Source organism: Stegodyphus dumicola, chromosome 1 (genome assembly GCF_044657685.1).
Source record: "Stegodyphus dumicola isolate Sdum_Otavi_A_Nest chromosome 1, ASM4465768v1".
Taxonomy (NCBI): domain Eukaryota; kingdom Metazoa; phylum Arthropoda; class Arachnida; order Araneae; family Eresidae; genus Stegodyphus; species Stegodyphus dumicola.
The window spans coordinates 184053273-184068234 of NC_140768.1; the positions used below are offsets into that span (position 1 = coordinate 184053273).

The following is a 14962-nucleotide window of genomic DNA, read 5'->3' on the forward strand; positions in this document are numbered from 1 at the left end:
GTTTACTGAATGATATTAAGCATATGCAGGCCACAGAGAAAATATAGTTTATATAATTCATATATTGCATAATTGCATATTCTCTAGCTTTGGTTACTGTTGCACTTTAAGCATTTCTAACATTTGAAAGCAAAAATAATTGCTGAATTGATATTGAGTGAGAACAAATTTGCACTACAAATGAATGCAAATTTTTTACATAGAGATGAATCAGAAACAAATCATTATTTTTCACACTAAAAGGGTTTAGAAAATACTTACTTATAGGTATATCTGTGTAAGGAAAAGGCATCATATACTTTGAATAAAATTCCATCATCAGATGAAGCAGTTTCAAGGCTATTAATAATATTCTCAATAATGTCCTTCTCTATCATTGAACTACTAAGATTCTGTGTATTTACATGATCTAAAATTTTTTGTACTTCTTCATGCCTCTGAGTATCATCCAAAGGCTCGAACCTTTCTTGCAGGAATCGAAGAGCTTCACTAAATTATAATATAAAAACAATATAAGATAAGTATCAGATATCAGTAATACATTTAATCAGTAGTAGATTAAATTATAAACTAAATCCAAAAGGAAAATAATGCAGAGCAGGTTGGACAACTTGTTTGTTACTGTAATCGATCTTGGACATTATAAAAACTAATAGTGAACTATTAATCGACGATATAGGGGAAAGAATGATGTAGAAAATAACAATAAATGATATTATAGTTGGATCCTAGCAGAGCCCACACCCTTAGCGCAAATGATTTTGGTTATAATGCTTATCGATGTGTACATGGACAAAGGCAGTGTGCAATACTGTTTTTTTTTTTTTTTTTTGAATGAAAATATGTCAATGTGTACATGGATATCAAGTTTGTGCAATTCTTAGACTTGTTATTTTCAAGTTGGGGATTTTGAGAAACGCACAAAACAGTGCACATTTTCCCAGTTTGTCACAAAGGGTGTGGTCTTTCCTAGGATTTTACCGATAGTATTAACAAAACTGCACTTAAGCTACTTTCATATGATGTATGTGTTTGACTTACTGATGACCACGATTAGCCAAAATTTGCTTTATAATCGACCTGCTTTCTAAAATTAGTATGAACGATTCTACCACCTTATCAGCCTAGCATATCATAATCTTTATACTTTCCATTTAAGTAAATCTTCCACAAAAAAAAAAAAAAAAAAAAAAAAAAAAAAAAACTGTGAATTCAATAAACTATGTACTTTAGTCAGTTATTCAGCTACAGGGGTTTCTCAAAACTTCCTATTTGAAAAACTTAGGAAATCCTCCAAGAAGTTATCCCTCCCGTGCTTTGCCATGATTAAATAAACCACGTATCTGAAATATAGAGCACAGATGAAAGAATAGATTAATCGGATAAATAAGAAGGGAAAATACATATATTTCACTTTGTATACCTCCTCAAAGTATAGCCATGCATATTGAATGCAGATACTATGCTTGCTTTAACAGAATTCATATCGGATTTTATTTCATTAAAGAAACCCAAACATAAACCAGCATTCGCAGTCTTCCAGAACCGAAAGCGGATGAAATGAGCGCCTTTCTTCTCAGTACGGATACAGTTTATTATTTATTCATTGCATTTACTAAACTTAAAATAGTAATTCAAATACATATGATTTAATTTTAAATAAAATTTACGAAAATTCTTAGTATCATGCCGTCTAAATTTGACAAAAATACTTTAAGATTAAATTTTAACATTATTTTTGTTTTAAAAGCTAAAATTAACTTGTCTTGCACCTTAATTTCGAACGCAAATTAAAATATATAGCTTTTCTGTTTAAATTTCTATTAGTCGGATAATAACCGTATGTTGAGCCGCTAATCGAAACCAATCTAGCAATATACTATTTCTGAATAAAATATTGGCAACTAAATTAGTAATGGAGATTTTAGTTTTCTGCTATGGCGGAGGCGCGGTGGGGAAATTTGACGCATAATGTTTTAGAGATCATATTTTCCTACTTAGATTTAACTGATTTACGTGGCTGTTCTTTGGTGTGTAAAAATTGGTATCAACTTCTTAATGACGAAGACAATGATGTGTGGCGATTGCATTGTATACGAAAGCTTGCAGAGGAGGCTTTACGATCTGACATTTTATCTAGTGTTCCAACATACAAAGCTAAGCTGAGAGCTTTTTATCATGCATGGGACCCTAATGAGTGCTCTAGGAATGTATATATCAAACCAAATGGTTTTACTTTACATAGAAATCCTGTAGCACAAAGTACAGATGCTGCAAAGGGCAAGATCGGCTTTAGGACTGGCCGGCATTGCTGGGAAGTGTGGTGGGAAGGCCCTTTGGGCACGGTAGCCGTGATAGGAATTGCAACTAAAGAAGCCCCAGTACAGTGTCCAGGATATGTGGCTCTCTTGGGCTCAAATGCTGAAAGCTGGGGCTGGAACTTAGTAGACAATCACTTATTACACAATGGTGACAGTCAAGGAAACTATCCACAACTAAATAATGCTCCTAAATATCAGGTATGTAAATTGCAGTATTGGTTTATTATTTTATTAAAATATATATTAAAATTTTTCACTTGCAATAATTATATTTCAAAAGGAGCCAATCTACAGAGCCCATTATCATATTGAAAGGAACTATCAGTATTTAATAGCTTAATATTTGTAGTATTATTATGACTGCTACTCAGTTGCTAGATCCTAAAATTTAATAGCAGAAATTCCTATATATGGAAGTGTTTGAAAAGTAAAACTACATTTCAATAGATCGTAATGAAGTTTAAGTGATTTTACACATTATCCATTATTAGGATTGAAAGAGTGCATTTTTCTGTGCAATCAGAATTTCTTTTTAAAACCCTTTTGAAATTTTAGAAAGACTGTATCGTAGGCTTAGTGAAGTATTACATGGATATTAATTAATAACATTTCTGTGCCAGCAGGTCTATAAAAAAGTGGATGTTTACATGAGTGTTCCTGAAATGCTCTTTCGTTTATATCTAATTCCTTTTTAAAAAACTTGTTAAAGTGACTACCACACTTTGTCCTGGAAATTGGGGTGTCGGAAATTTAAATAGTCACCCAATTCTGTAAAGGGCAAATTTCAGATGTAATGAAGCACTTATGCATTGGTCACATTAACAACAAAGCACTAAAATATAGATAATACTACAGTTTATAATTGTAAATTGTCAGCAAAATTATGTTAAGTAGAATATCTCATGTATGGTTAGAATGAAATATTTAATAATTTTGAATTATAATGACAGTCTTAGCATAACATAGCAATATTTTAAATATAAAATATTTTTCATCAAAAGATGAGGACTTGGCTTTACCTAAAAATGCAAGGTAATCCAAAGTCCTTAACACATTCAGAAAATTAAATGTATGTCTAATTAAATGCAGTATTTGTAGCTTGTTTCATAGCAACTGAAGATTTTAATCATTGTGCTGAACCTTTAAATGGAATGAAATGATGATTCTGATAACCACCACCTACATCTTTTAAAATTATCTCAGATACAAAATTTGTATAACACTGAAGTCAGTAACACTGATGATAATCAGTTATTAATAACTTGCATTTTAAATAGCAGAACTTAAAACATGGACTGTGAGTAACATAGTTGATTTTGCAATCCATTTTTTAACACTAGTGACTACACTACTCACTACACTAAAAACTACTCTAAAAAGCACTATTCACTACACAAAGGAAATATTCACATATGTTATTTAGAAATTTCTGTGTCTTCAGTCTGTGGCACACAAAATTCCTTAACAGCATCCAAAATTTTCTTAAACCATGTTCCTATTGTAATGGAGTGCTTTGCTTTATATGGGGACCGTTTGAACCTTTCTTGCGACAGACCCATTCAACAATATCTGAAAGATCTTTGAATTTGACCATATGCATTTCCTTCCTACAAACAGGACACTTATAATAGCTACTAAGTAAACCTTCATTTACACACCAGTCGATTAATGCTTTTTTTCCCTTCCATTCCAAACCGTACAGAAACTTCAAATTAATCTTATCACATTCAGTCCTTTTGCCATGTTAACCACAAAATAAGCAACATACTTCTTAACCAATACACAAACAAGCCCTTGCAAATTTTTTCCCATCAGTTAAATTCAAGGTAGTCACACAACCAATTATGTCATAATAGGGTTTCCATAACATTCAACAACTTGGATTACCATAAAAGAAACAACAACTTGGTGATAATCCAAGAGGCATCCTTAAATATAAGCTAGCCCGTTACTAGATACTTTATTTTTATAGCTCTGTTCACAAATAATAATAAATAAATAAAACAAAACTAGTTTATAAAAAAAACTTAATTTTATGAGAAAACTAATATCTGTATGGCCCAAATTTACATTGTAGTTAAGCATTTTTGCAGTACTAGTATATAGTTAGTGTATTTATTCAGAGTTTTAACTTTTGATACCAATAGATAATTGAATGGTTGAATATGTATGGTCCATAAAATGAAAGATATATGTCATATAAGAATTTAAAGAATAAGATGAATATTACACTTCAAGTTTTCATATTAAATCTAAAACATAGTACTATGTATATATAAGTGATCATATATGGAGATAAAATAATAAAATGACATAAAAACATAAATAAGTATGTGTGTTGTGTATGTTACTGGCAATATATGAAAAACAGTCATTCTATATAATGTCAGGCAGTATATAAAACACCTGGAATGCTGGAGAAAATTATGAAGTATCCAAATTATTTTATATATATACTTCCCTAGGCATTGTACAGAATGACAAATGCTATTTAGTATTAAAACATATAAAAAAAAAAAGAGATTAATGAAAAGGCTTTTATTGAAAAGACACGATATAAAAGACAGTAGCACTAAAGCTTTCTTTAACAGGATAAGTCAATTTAATTTTCTTGACCTCTAACATCATATCATAGCAATTTAGTTGCCAATAGTCTGGTGGTTCCTTCTAAGCAGTCTTTCCCACTCTAACTTCTGGTAAGTAGTTTCTGCAGCATTATTTAATATTGAGTTCAGGGTTTCTTAAACTGTGGGTCGCGGGACTTGCAGCAGGTGGTCACCAAAATTGTTAGCAGTTTTCATATTTTTTAACTTATTTTACAATTACCAAATATTTTTACATAATGTATCTGAAAATAGATAAAGATAAGACAATACAGACAAGGAAAAAACGAAAACATTTTGATGCATTCTTTTTAATAATATAAACGTTCATTTTCATTTTCCTTGCTTTGCACGTTGCACTGTCATTTCGTCTGTTACTTATTTACTTTTCATATTGTTTTATGTCTTAAAATTAGAAATTCAAGTTAATGACCTAAAACTGCAATAGTATATTACAGTACAAGTAAAAAAATTGACAGTTTTACTCACGCGTGTATCAGATCTGCACAATATTTAAGGGGTCGTGACTGAGAAAAGTTTTAAGAAACCTTGCTTTAGTTTATTGTAGAATTATCATTGCATGTCTACATGCCATGATTCTTTCTCTGGCAGTACAGCTTGCTGTTACATTTTCATGCAACAAAGTATGGTTTAGACTTACGGTTCTCAACCTTTTGACTAATGTGTACCATCTAAACAAAAATTGTAAACCTTTAGTAACACCACTACAAAGTACTACTACCACCACCACTCTTGAACAAAGCTTAGAGCACATAAATTTACAAGTGTTAGCGAAAAAATTCAATCAGGATGTTGGGGTTTTAATTTTTGAATTTAATAGTTAAAAATACTTTGCTTACCATCCATTTTTCTCTTGTGTACCACCAGTTGAGAACCTCTGGTTTAGACTCTGAACAAATTCAAAGTAGCATATTTTCTCACTTCTGAACAGACTGAAATACAAATGGCAAATTCACTATGAGGTGAGAATTGAAAATCTCATGCATTACTGTATGACATTAGAGACATCATCAGTGAAAATATTTTAAACTTTTGCCAGTTTGTCTTTTAGCATTGCATAAAATGCCCAGGAATTGTGCGAAATACTAAATGTTTCATTCTTTGACATCCAGTTTTCCTCAAACTGTATATTGCTTAGGCTTTCTGTACAGTGCCTGCTTTTATACATTCGTAGTATATTGAATTTTGCTTTGTATAGTCATTTTGAGCAAGAGATGTGAAAAATTAGCAATGGCCTCTCTGGAACTTGAACCTCAACCTCTCGAATATATGCCTAGTGTGCTACCATAACATCATAAAGGCATGCAGAAAGGAGGGAGAAAATACCTTATATACTCCCCCCTTTTAAAGCATGACTGGGGATTGGGGACCCAGTTGCCAAATCATGGTGAGGAAGAATCATCACCTCCCACGTTTTAGTTCGGGCACCACTGTAGATTTATTAGAATTTTTCAAAATGAGGAAAATGAAGAAATCTGCATTGACCTTGGAGAATTGAAGTTGCTACAGCCGCCCCTTGGATTATCGTCAAGTTGTTGTTTCATTTATCGCCAAATTGTTGTTTCATTTATCGCCAAATTGTTGTTTCATTTATGATAACTTGAGTGGTTGAATGTTATGGAAATCCTATTAAGACATGATTGGTTACATGATTGCAGTGATTACAACTTCGCGATAATACAAGGGGTACCCTTCTCTCTACTCTAACCAAAATCTTTACGTATAAACATGGATATACATGTTTGTTTTGAAATATCTAAATAATTATAAAATTTTCTTTGAATCAAGTTAAATAAAATAAAGTCATCTCTGATAAAATTGAAAATACGAGCCAGCAAAATTAAGTCATTTAGTTAAAATATGATAAAAGGATAATCGTTCACATTTCTTTCAGAGTAGAATTAACTCTTTTCTTCCTGTAGGTATTAATAGGTGAGCCTAGAGCAAGGACAGGTAATCTTGCATAATTCTAGAACTGTATTATATTACTCTCCCTATGTCAAGAGCCTAACTCAATAGTGTATATATGGAATGAGAAGCACAAGCAAAATCCTGATTAAAAATTAATAACACAATAATTTCATTATTAGCTACAGTAATTCGTAAAATAGAAGGTGGTAAAAACATTTAAAAATATGTGGAATATTAGCCAGCAGTCACTGATACACTGTCCAATAATCTGTGCTATACAGTGTTTTCAGCCTCAGTAGATCTATTAAACAAGTTTTTTTTATTAATGTTTTCAATTTATATTATCTGGCCATCTCATCAAACTTTATTCATATTCTCTGCGGCTTGTTTCTATTTCTGAATGGGAAGGCTTCTTTTGAAACTTTTTCCAGTTTTTACTGTAACACTTTGTGGATAGTTATTAGCATATCATTTCCATAGTATAGCTTCTATACACAGACTATACTATAAACTATATTCTGTATACAAACTATAATGCTTGGGATTTGTTGGCAATAAACACAATACCACCACTTCCTATCCAAACATACTTGAGTTTTTTAAACAACTGATGTTTAATAAACAGCAGTCTATATATTCTAAATTGTTATATCAGTTTTAAACTTACGTAGTAAAATATAATTAAAAATTAGTGCAAAATTAGACTATTTATGTAGTTTTAAAATTTATTTTGAAATTTTTTAATAAAAACATTTTATAGTTGCATATTTATTTAAATTTTTAACGGTACTTTTCCGTTTCGCCGGCGCAAATCTCGCCAAGACGACTTTGTTGGCGATAACATACAGTATACACATAAAAAAATGTTAACAAATGTTAATTCTAAACATTTTTTATTTTGAAGGCATAAACATTTTAATATGGTTTAAAATTTTGTAAAAAGCTAATAAATAAAGACAATAAATTTGTAAAAAGACATAATTTAAGAATTTACTATGCTTTCATGGTTCAAATTCCTATAATAATAAATAATAAAATTTTGTAAAAAGCTAATAAATAAAGACAATAAATTTGTAAAAAGACATAATTTAAGAATTTACTATGCTTTCATGGTTCAAATTCCTAAAATATTTCATGGTAGGTTCGTATCACATGACCCCAAGTGATCTCATCTCACGTAAACTATGCTATAAAAATCTAATTCTCTTGGTAATTATGTACAGTAATTTCAAGTTAAATCTTAATTTGGAATACAATTTTAAATGCAAGAGTTATTTCAGTTCTTACGAATAGCTTACTGAGAAATTATGTAAAACCGCAGTGCTTTACTTCGCTAGTGCATTCTCGTTATAATTGATGGATCTAACACTTGATTTTGCCTTTTCTATATTTTTGCCTTCGTGTGAACGGTGTGATTGCATTCTAATTGACTTAATTACCGCGAATGGTCTTAGGGCATACAATTTAACTATCTTGTAAAAATTCTATGTAATTGTATGCCAGCATTCAAAGAAACAAGAAATGGCTGCGATTTGTTTTGAAAATGAGGCGTAAAAGGTTACCAGCGAATATATTCCTTTTGGCATCCAGTTGTACCATTATTGGCGACTTTATCGTTTGCGCCGGCAAAACGGAAAAGTACCTTTTTAACTTTTAAAAACAATTGTTTAGTGTGTGTTTCAAATTTTTTAATAATAGTTTTTCAGTTGTATTCTCAGTTTTTGGTAAAAGTATATTTTAGGGGGTACCCCTTGGCGAAACTTTGTGATTTTTGGCAATACATGGATACCGGGTTTGTGCAATTCTTTGACCTTGTTATTTTGGCTTGCGTAGCAGCAATTTTTGCTCCAAAAATTGCCGCTACACAAAACCAAACAAACAATAAAATAACATAAAAAAGGAAAAGCCTGTTATGCATTTAAGCACTACACAAAGCAAATATCCACTTACCTTATTTAGAAATTCCTCAACAACATCCCAAAACTTCCTAAAATTATCTGAACTAGAATCCATATATCGGCGTTGCCACATAAATTCATGAAAATAAGAGTAAAAAATATCCTACGTATTCCAGACTGTCTGGAAAATGGTTACTAAGTATACCTTCATTTACACACCAGTCAAATAATTCACTTTTCCTGTTTCATTCCAAATCATACAGAAACTTTAAATTAATCTTATTACATTCAGCCATTCTGCCATCTAAACAATGAAACATGCAATGTACTTCCTAACCACACACACCACAAAAACTCTTTCAAAACATCCCATGACTCAAAATTTCCCGGAATAATGCAAACGATTACATCGTAATAGAGTTTCCATTGAACTACTCTGGTTAGGATAAATGAAACAACAACTTGGCGATAATACAAGGGATACCCTAAAGTCAACTCTAATCCAGTTTTGTTTTGTAAAGCTAATAGCAGCTGCTTTGATCAGCACCTTTCAGTTCACGAGTTTCTCTTAGGATTTGGAGTACTTTTTGAGATTCAATTTTAATGTTGACATGTCATTGCTTTCTTCTGTAGAACTTTCACTGATACCATTTGTAATTTTTTTAATACTTTCTCTAATACGATGATCAGTTTTTGTATGCATTATCTCGGTATTATTGTCAATCAACACATATTCCAAAAGTGAATCTATCACCAAGTCAGGTCTGAAACATTAGCTATTGCTTATAATTTCTCCAAAGCTTTTTCTGTATAAAAACGCTGTGTTTAAACCCCTGACCACAAAGGGTTTTGTTAAAAAAGTTAAAATTTCCCAAAACTGCCATTAGAAAGAGAAATTTTCTTGATTTTAATGCAAAAGTCTCTGGTATTTGAACTTATATATTTTTATTACATTGCCATAATTTCTTGGATATATTTCAAAATTCACGAATATGTGTTTTGTTAAGGATGTCACAAAAATATTCTGGGCTGTATTTGCCAGTCAGAGGGTTAAGAAATTGACCTTTTGCATTGACTTATATACATAGCCCTCTATGAATTATTGACTTGTCTAGCTCCATCATTGTGCTTGTGTTTGCAGAAGATCCAATTTTATTTATCATTTTCTGAATATCAAAAGCTTTTATAACATTACCTTGGTTTGAAGGTTGAATGTTAGAAGTTGCATTTGCAGGAAGAGACACTATTGGTTTTCAGAAAAAGATCAGAGGTGTGTGCTGCACAGTTATCTAATTAGTAAAACTTTCTGCCCCCCTCCCATTTTTCAATTTACTGCCTCGTTTAAAAAGAAAACCAGTAAAAATATTACTTGTCAACCATGAACTCTTGTTATTATGGTAAGTTAGAGGTAAATTCTTTTCTTCTTGACATTGAGGTTTTCTGCTTTTGTCAATAACGAGTGCTGTTTTGTGTCAGTACTGTACTCATATCACAGTAACTTGGTCCTTCAGTTTTTTAAACCAGCTGCTATTTTTCTTTTAATTATTAATTTGTGTTTTAATGGTAGTAATGCAGTTCAGTTTCACCCATATTGTAAATTTCATATGGCTTGTATTCATTTAGCAGCCCAGGTAAAACATCTTTTATCCAGTAATCAACTGGATGATGGTCTGCCTCTTCCTTCTCATCTTGTTGTTTCCAATGACCTTATGTCTTTTCAAATTGTGAGCATCTGTCAATTGATAAAAACTTTGCTTCTGGAATTTTAGTGAATTCCAGAGCTTTTACTGTAAAAAGAGCTCTTGAAATATGGTCAGATTTAGTAACATAGCTTAAAATGTTTCTATAAGAGCAGCTTCAACCCCTTTTGCATCTTTTTTTTTTTTTTTTTTTTTTTTTTCTTCCTTTAGACATTTGCATTTTTTATTAGGTCCTTATCAATTGTAATTCTTTGTTTAAGTAAACTGATGAATACTGTTTGGGAAATTCTCAATTAAATGTAATTTTTCTCTGGCTGCACTTAAGATTTTTTTAACATATTATCCTTCTTTTCCTTACTCAAGTCTTTTTGTTTAGGTATTTTTGACATGCTGCAAACAGCAGATTTAGCAAAAATGTTTCTTCCAGTGATTTATTCAATTTCAAAACTCGCATTTCTAGCCACCAGAAAGATTACACTTCATCTGTTTATTCAATCTGCCAACGTCATAATTATAGGCATGATCAATGCTTTTTTTGCTTTCTCTTCAGCCTACAATTACTGCTTCCTTTCTATTCATAGACTGATAATGTATATGATGTGAAGAACCATTTCATGAACTTTCTTGAGAACTCTCTTTGAACATAAATGTCTGTTCCAAAGGAAAGATTTTGAATGTGGAAACTTTAAAAGATTGGAGGCAGAAATTGCACTTCCACATCCTATTAGCTAGTATTCAAGAATAAACGCTCGCTCATTTACAGTGTATTTAAGGATTGTTTTCGTTATCATCTAAAATGAGGAAATTATGCCTTTTTGAGGTTCAGTGCAAATAAAGAGCAATGAAAACAATGTCTTGCAGGTACACATCTGGGGGAGTGGATGGAATAAGAAAATTTTGGCCAAAGCTGAAGCACTGCATACTTGAATGATAAATAAGGCATGGTCCACAATACGTTAAATGTATTAACTATAAATAGCTATGATAAGTACAAGTAGAATGTTCTGACAATGAAGAATTGGGCTTTTGCCAATCTGAACTTTTTAAGAGGCAGAGATGTATTTAATAAACCAACCAATCAGTTTAATAAGCAGTGGGTACTGTATGCCCCATACTTAGAAATAGTAGATTGTTTCTACTTCTTTGCTCAGGAAATCTGGTTAATGTGTGGTATAAAAAACGGTGAAACTGAATGTGAGACAAAGAAACATTGTTCCAAGTACGTTTTGCAAGAAAACTATTAATAAAAAATTGATGTATTGTTAGATGTATGTTTGGTATAGTTTGAAGTTGACATTGAAATTTAAAAAAAAAAGGTAGCATTAAATAAAAAAGAAAAGATAAAATTACATCTTTCAAGATGAATCTGTAACAGTTTTTAGGGTACTACAACATTTGCAGGAAAGCTAAATCACTAGTAGTATTAATGACAGTGTATCAACCGGTGCTAGCCAATACCCAAATTAAAATTAATAAAAGTAAGTTTTTCATCAGTCATTTTCATGTATGTTTGTAATTTAGGATTAATCTTAATAAACAAATGCTTATATGTGTGTGTATAGCTAAAAAAGAAGAATTTTCTTTTTCCTTGTAAAGGTGCAGAAATTCAGAAATACTTTTATTCAAATGTAATTTATAAAAATCTATAGGTTCAGTATGGTTATATTTTGAATTTTTTTTCTTTTTTTGTCAGATACGTTTTAGCTTTTCAGGAATTCTGTATAAAAACTAGTAAATTTCCTCACATGTCATTGTGATAAAGACAGGTTAGGATTCTATTTTCTGATTTTTGTTGTACGTTTTTAAAACATCAAAAGAACATTGACATAAAATCTTCTTTAAGAAAACATTTCAAAATTCCTTTTTGTAAAAGCTATTTAATTCGAGTGCTTCACTAATTTATTTCATTTTTTTTTTTTTCTAATTTTTGTAAAAGCTATTTAATTCAGCTATTTGTATTATTTTTTAGTATTATTTTTGTAAAAGCTATTTAATTAATTATAATTAATTTTATTTCTAATTTTTGTAAAAGCTATTTAATTCAGTGCTTCACTAATTTAATTCTATTTAATTCGAGTGCTTTTAACACTTCACAGAACAATTCCTTTGCATTTTCATTTTGAAGTTATGTAAGCAGTTAATTTTTCAGTAAAATTTGAAATGTATTATATATTTAAATTATATGTAATAAATAATTTTCTGTAAAGTGAAATTCAGAAAATTTGTAAGTTGCATGATTAAAATAAAATTTCATTGAAATTATGAAATGTGATGCATTTCTGAACTGTGTAACAAAAAATAGGATTCAAGCATTAAGTATTATTCTTTATATTAGTAAGATATTACTGCATTAATCTATGAGCTTAAGATATTACTGCATTAATCTATGAGCCACTAAAATTGATCATTCATAAGGTATTCTGCACCTTGATCAAAATTTGTGTTGCGTTTAAATATTAAATAGTCTGATTATAGTATGATTTATAGCTCAGTATGATTATTTATATATAGATATGAATTTTCTGTGTATAAAGTAGCATGTTTTATAAACTGTGTAACATCATCATCATGTGTACAAAATCCTGTTCTCCATTATCTTTAACTTTTTTTCTACCTGTATCTGTTTTTGCTCTCATTATAGTTTATATTTCTAAATATCCAGTTGAAAAAAAAATTCTCATATGCTTTTTCAACTTGTATATATTTTCCAATTTTGCAGCATAGTTTTTTTATCACCTTGCTTTAAATTTATTTTCAGTTTTTTTTTTTTTTACTTTGAATTCCTTTATTCCTAAAAACTGTAAATGAAAATATATTTTATTCATCTTTTATTCAAACTCTAAAATCCCTTTAAAGTATACCATATAAGAAACAGAAGTTAGAAAATACCTGAGCTATAAAAGTGTTAGTTTGTGGCAGGGTGTCTAACAAAAGATTGTTGCATAGAAAGATTTAAAATTTTATTCAAAGAATTTTTAACTTGAGTATTATAATTTGGTACTCATTTACCTGTAAGTAACTTAATTATGTTAAATGTTATTTAACAGTTCTAAGCTCCAGCTCTAACATTGGCATTTGAATAAAATTTTAAGTTAAAATATTTTGCAACCATCTTTAATAAGGCACTCTGTATTTTGACTGAGTGTTATTTATTGTGCAGCAAGTCATGGATTTTGCTCCCATGGTGCCTGTGCAGGTTGGAGAACGAATTCGTGTGATCCTGGACTGTGAGGACAATACTCTTGCCTTTGAAAGAAACTATGAATTTCTGGGAGTAGCATTCCGTGGCCTGCCAGATAAGAAATTATATCCAGCAATATCTGCAGTCTATGGGAATACTGAAGTATCTATGGTTTACCTTGGACATCCTCTGGATGGTTGACAAAACTGCACTTAGTTGTGTTCTCTTCATAGGTATAACCAAATTAAAGGTAAGGTTTCAGCTTTATGCAAGTGATTTTGTTTAGCATGCCCTAAGTAACTTCTAAGCTAACTGACGAAATTTTTAGGTATATTTTAAAACATTCTTTGCAAGGTGTCATAGTTGTTCTGCATTTAGGAAATTTCATACTTTTGTATTTAAAACTACATGAAAGGAAAGCTATCCAAGTACTATTTCCGACTTTTCTTTACATGCATTACATGAACAATTTAGTGGCATTTTGCATTCATTACACAAGACTCATCAAAATGATATCATTTTTGCTATGTTTGATGCAAAATCTTGCCTTGCTTTCTACACAGTTGTAATTTTTTTTTAAATTAAATTGAATTTTAGGCAAATGTAGGATGTCCCAAAAAATGTATACAGTACAATGTCTTTAAAGGGCTTCGGCGATTCCAGATTAGGGTTTTTTCCGGATTATAGATCATCAATTTAAATCTGGTAAGATAGCATGCAAAAATTATAAAATTAAAAATATGAAACCGTAATTTATGAAATAAAGAGCAATTATGATCTAAAGGGTATTAAAATTTACAAAAAAAAAAGCTTAATATTTATTTGTTTACTTTATTAAACATTTCTTTCAATGTAAGTTGTTTAAGTTGCTTTGTTTTTTGTGCTAATACTTTCTCTTTAATTCTATAAACTTACATAATTTCTTGTCCTGTAATTGCTGTGTCGAGAATACCGACTAACTTGTCAATTGAAATTTTTTCGTTTTCAATAACCTCTCTGTCACTTTCTTCACTATCAGAAGGGGTACATTGAAACATGCTTTCGCTTTGTAGATCCTTTGGCAGCTCCAGAATCGGAAACTCTTTTTGACATAATTGAAAGTTCAAGCTTACTTTTTATAAAATTGTTCTAACAGTCTGCAGAAAATAATAAGCCGGATCCAATTAGAAGATTAAGTAACAATGCAATCTGCAGCATTAACTAAAATAGATAATTTTAGCCTAGCTTATACCGTCCGTTATACATTAAACGCGCATGCGTAAACACATTATGCATTTACACATGCGCAAAAAGTTTGTAGCTTTGAGGTCTGGATTATAGATCATTC

At 30.6% G+C, this 14962-nt stretch overlaps 2 protein-coding genes across 4 annotated transcripts in view; one reads left to right on the forward strand and one right to left on the reverse strand.

Moving 5' to 3' along the window:
- Nucleotides 1-1570, reverse strand: part of PolE2 (DNA polymerase epsilon subunit 2) — a 40232-nt gene extending 38662 nt beyond the window's left edge. Inside the window, exons 1-2 of the mRNA XM_035354759.2 lie at nt 1424-1570; nt 262-489 (exon numbers count right to left, since the gene is read on the reverse strand). Coding sequence (XP_035210650.1) covers nt 262-489; nt 1424-1485 — 290 coding nt within the window. The 5' untranslated portion in view covers nt 1486-1570. The remainder of the gene's footprint in view (nt 1-261; nt 490-1423) is intronic.
- Nucleotides 1571-1923: 353 nt separating this feature from the next.
- Fsn (F-box synaptic protein) overlaps nt 1924-14962 on the forward strand; it is a 30682-nt gene continuing 17643 nt past the window's right edge. For 2 of the 3 annotated variants that reach the window (XM_035354760.2, XM_035354762.2), the window contains exons 1-2: nt 1924-2519; nt 13615-13885. In XM_035354760.2, coding sequence (XP_035210651.1) covers nt 1938-2519; nt 13615-13836 — 804 coding nt within the window. In that variant the 5' untranslated portion in view covers nt 1924-1937 and the 3' untranslated portion in view covers nt 13837-13885. The remainder of the gene's footprint in view (nt 2520-13614; nt 13886-14962) is intronic. The other variant, XM_035354763.2, reaches the window with a different exon arrangement.